Source organism: Pituophis catenifer, unplaced genomic scaffold (genome assembly GCF_029215685.1).
Source record: "Pituophis catenifer annectens isolate HBS135680 unplaced genomic scaffold, rPitCat1.0.hap2 SCAF_8, whole genome shotgun sequence".
NCBI lineage: Eukaryota > Metazoa > Chordata > Lepidosauria > Squamata > Colubridae > Pituophis > Pituophis catenifer.
In genome coordinates this window covers 66531080-66534101 of record NW_027256888.1, presented here as the reverse complement: position 1 = coordinate 66534101, position 3022 = coordinate 66531080, and the positions used below count along the sequence as shown (strand labels likewise).

At 54.3% G+C, this 3022-nt stretch overlaps 1 protein-coding gene across 1 annotated transcript; it reads left to right on the top strand.

Annotated features, from left to right (window-relative positions):
• The first annotated feature begins 256 nt into the window (after nt 1-256).
• On the top strand, nt 257-1354 carry ATOH1 (atonal bHLH transcription factor 1). The gene has a single exon (XM_070949163.1). It carries the CDS (start codon nt 257-259, stop codon nt 1352-1354), a length of 1098 nt encoding a protein of 365 aa, XP_070805264.1.
• Nucleotides 1355-3022: the final 1668 nt, after the last annotated feature.

Here is a 3022-nt window from a genome sequence, read left to right as displayed (position 1 = left end):
AGCGCCCTTCGCAACCGGAGACGCCTGGTAGTGTGCGGGCCGTGTGCCTGTGGGCAGACACTTACATGTCCTGGGAGATTTCCGGCTTTGTAAAGGCGCCCGCCGGGGGAAGAAACGGCTCTTAAGAGGCGAAGGAGGAGAAGGAGACGGGGGCCGTGAAAGGGCGCGCGGGAAAGAAAGTGTCAGGAGCGGGGCTATACAGCGGCACTTCTTCGCGCCCCTGGTCGCCGCCACGCCCGCCCGGCCCCCGGTCACGATGAGCCACCTGCGCGTGCCGAGTGCGCCCAATGCCTGGGCCGGCAGCGGCAGGGATTTAGGCCCGCTGCCGCCGCCGCCTCAGCAGCAACAGCTGGAAGGCCACCTCCTCTTGGGAGAAGAGGCGGCAGCGGCGAGTCGTGGCGGCGCCTTCCCTTCCCCCTGGTTGGGCATTTGCTGCCCGGGCCGCTTCTCCTCATCCCCCAGGTATCTGCTTTCGGGTACACCTGAGGGAGATGAAGAGGAGGAGGAGGAAGAGGACGAGGAGGAGGAGGAGGAAGAGGAGGAGGAGCTCCTGAGGGCCGGTGGCTCCGAGCGCGCCAACGGACGGAGTTCGAAAAGTTCCTCCGGGAAGCAGCTGTGCGCGCTTCAGCAATCGCCACAACCCCGTCACCACCGCCACCCGCAGCCTGGGAGCGGCCCTTGCAAGGCGCCCTTGCCGCCCCCGCCGCGGCTCCGCTCGCCCTGCTCCGCCGTCGGAGGCGGCGCTCTTCTCCGCCCGGGCTCCCAGACCAACGGCGTGCAGCGGCAGAGGCGGCTGGCGGCCAACGCTCGCGAGCGGCGCCGGATGCACGGGCTGAACCACGCTTTCGACCAGCTCCGGAACGTCATCCCCTCCTTTAACAACGACAAGAAACTCTCCAAGTACGAGACGCTGCAGATGGCGCAGATCTACATCAGCGCCTTAGCCGAGCTCCTGCACAGCCCGCTGCCGCCCGAGAGCGCCCCCTGCGGCAAGGGCCCGTCTCTTCCGCCCGCCGCTCAGACTTACGAGCGCTCGCCTTGTACCCCCCCAGGAGGGGGCGCCCTGCAGCCCCGGGCCCAGGTTGCAGGCCACGGCAGGACGCGTTTTTCCCTAGAATCGCCTGCGGGGTCTGCGGGGACAGGAGGGGGCTACGCCTTGGAGCCAGACCCGCTGCATTTCCCTTCCTTCACGGACGGCGCCCTCCTGGGGCAAAAGGCCCCCTCGCCGGGCCAGCTTCTCCAGCCGCCTGGCCAGCAGCCTCCAGAGAGAAGAAAAACCTCGCCACCAGCCCACCGCAGCGACGGGGAGTTCTCGCCTCGATCGCATTACAGTGACTCGGATGAGGCCAGCTAAGGCGCGCGGGGGCCGTTGCACAAGAAGGACCGAGCAGGCTGTTTCGGCTGCTCTCCAGATCTACGCTTAGCTGGACCTGATGGGGAACTGGGATGCTGGGGTAGACCGGTTGTCAAAAGAGTGTCGTTTAGAGTCATGGCCAAAGGTAGATCAGCTCCATCAGCCTTTAAAGAGGGGCAGGCTGCGAACGACGCAGTTTGGGGGATTTGCTGGGCGAGACCCCGTTCGCTCCGACGCGGTTTCTCTATCTAGAAGTAAGCATTTTATTCTGTGCGGTTTTAGAAAGTTAGCGAAAGCTGATTGAATCTCATGTAAAGATTTGTCGGATATCATTTCGGAAGCGAAGCCCTTTATTCCAGTGGGACCTGCTCCCAAATAATCGTTCTTAGTATATATCTATATAGATAGATAGATTTTGAAAGCCATCTCCTATTATTCTGTTTTGTTTTATTGTTAAATCTGTATGGACTCTCCTGCTAGAATCAATTCGTTTACATATCAAAGAAAGTAAAAACGGATTTGGGAACGGAGGCTCCGGAGATCCAATCAAAATGAAGAACCGTTTAAAAAAAAAAAAGTTCATAGCTATGACCAGACTTTCTTGAAAATAAATTCCCAAACAATGGACTTCCTATTAAGAATAGGAATTAAGAATTCTTCAACCGACTAAAACCAACGCACACTAAGTCTGCACAACACGGTTTAGTGTGACATGTGTCTCAAGCCAGTTATAATTTGTTTGGTATTTTAACAAACATACTTTCGGAGATTGTGTGAACACGGTATTTGAAAGGCGATCTTGGAGAGGGGGAGGGGGAGACTGAAAGAGAGAGAATATCTCTTGGTGGCGAGTCCTTGTAGTTGTCTAGAAGCATTTTGCCACTGACTGCTTCCCAGAGGAAGAGAGAGAAAAACTAGCCCAAAGTCATTAGTTGGCTTCTAAGCCTAAAGCAGGTCCAGAACTCAGATTTCCTGCTCCCAATATATACCATATTAAAAAGTTGTAGCCAACTGATGCTGTAAATATTTTTTTCCCTCACTCATGGTATTTTAGAATCATGATATCCCCCAATTTTCTGTTGGAGAATTCCATATCAACACATTCATGATCTTTGAGCTTAAGCCATGTTAAAATCCCCTCCAAATAAGCAGAATTGTTCAAAAATAAAAGTTAATTGATCTCAATCCAAGTTATACTACTGTAAGGGCTTGGGATCATTGAGGAAAACTCTCGTGATATCGGTGTGACTGATTCCGCTGCATTTCACCACATGAAGACTGTTGTGGCAGAAGCCCCGACCAGCATGGTAGCCTCTATGGAGATAATAGATTTAAGAAGGCTTGCAAGTTGACTGGGTTATCCGTCGATTTCCATATGGCCATATCAACTTAATTGGGTTGGACCCTGCCTGCTCAGTCTATCAGCACCAGGCTTGGTCTGTGTTTCCTATTTCTTTGTTTACTCTCGAGGAAAACTCCCTGATCTCCAAACTCCGCTTATTCACCTGTTCCTCCGAAAAGGCGCCTCGTGGGGCTTTGGCCCTTCCACTTTCCTTTTTTTAGACTTTCGACTCGATGTGGATCAGACTGGAATCCCTTGGTTGGCAAGGATAGCTCCTTCTGAGATAGTTGGCGCTTCCTTCTGTTGATCGGCTCTTCCTCCATCCA

Excerpts from the sequence above, each read along its gene's own strand:
- ATOH1 (XM_070949163.1), top strand. The coding sequence starts at position 257 with ATGAGCCACCTGCGCGTGCCGAGTGCGCCCAATGCCTGGGCCGGCAGC.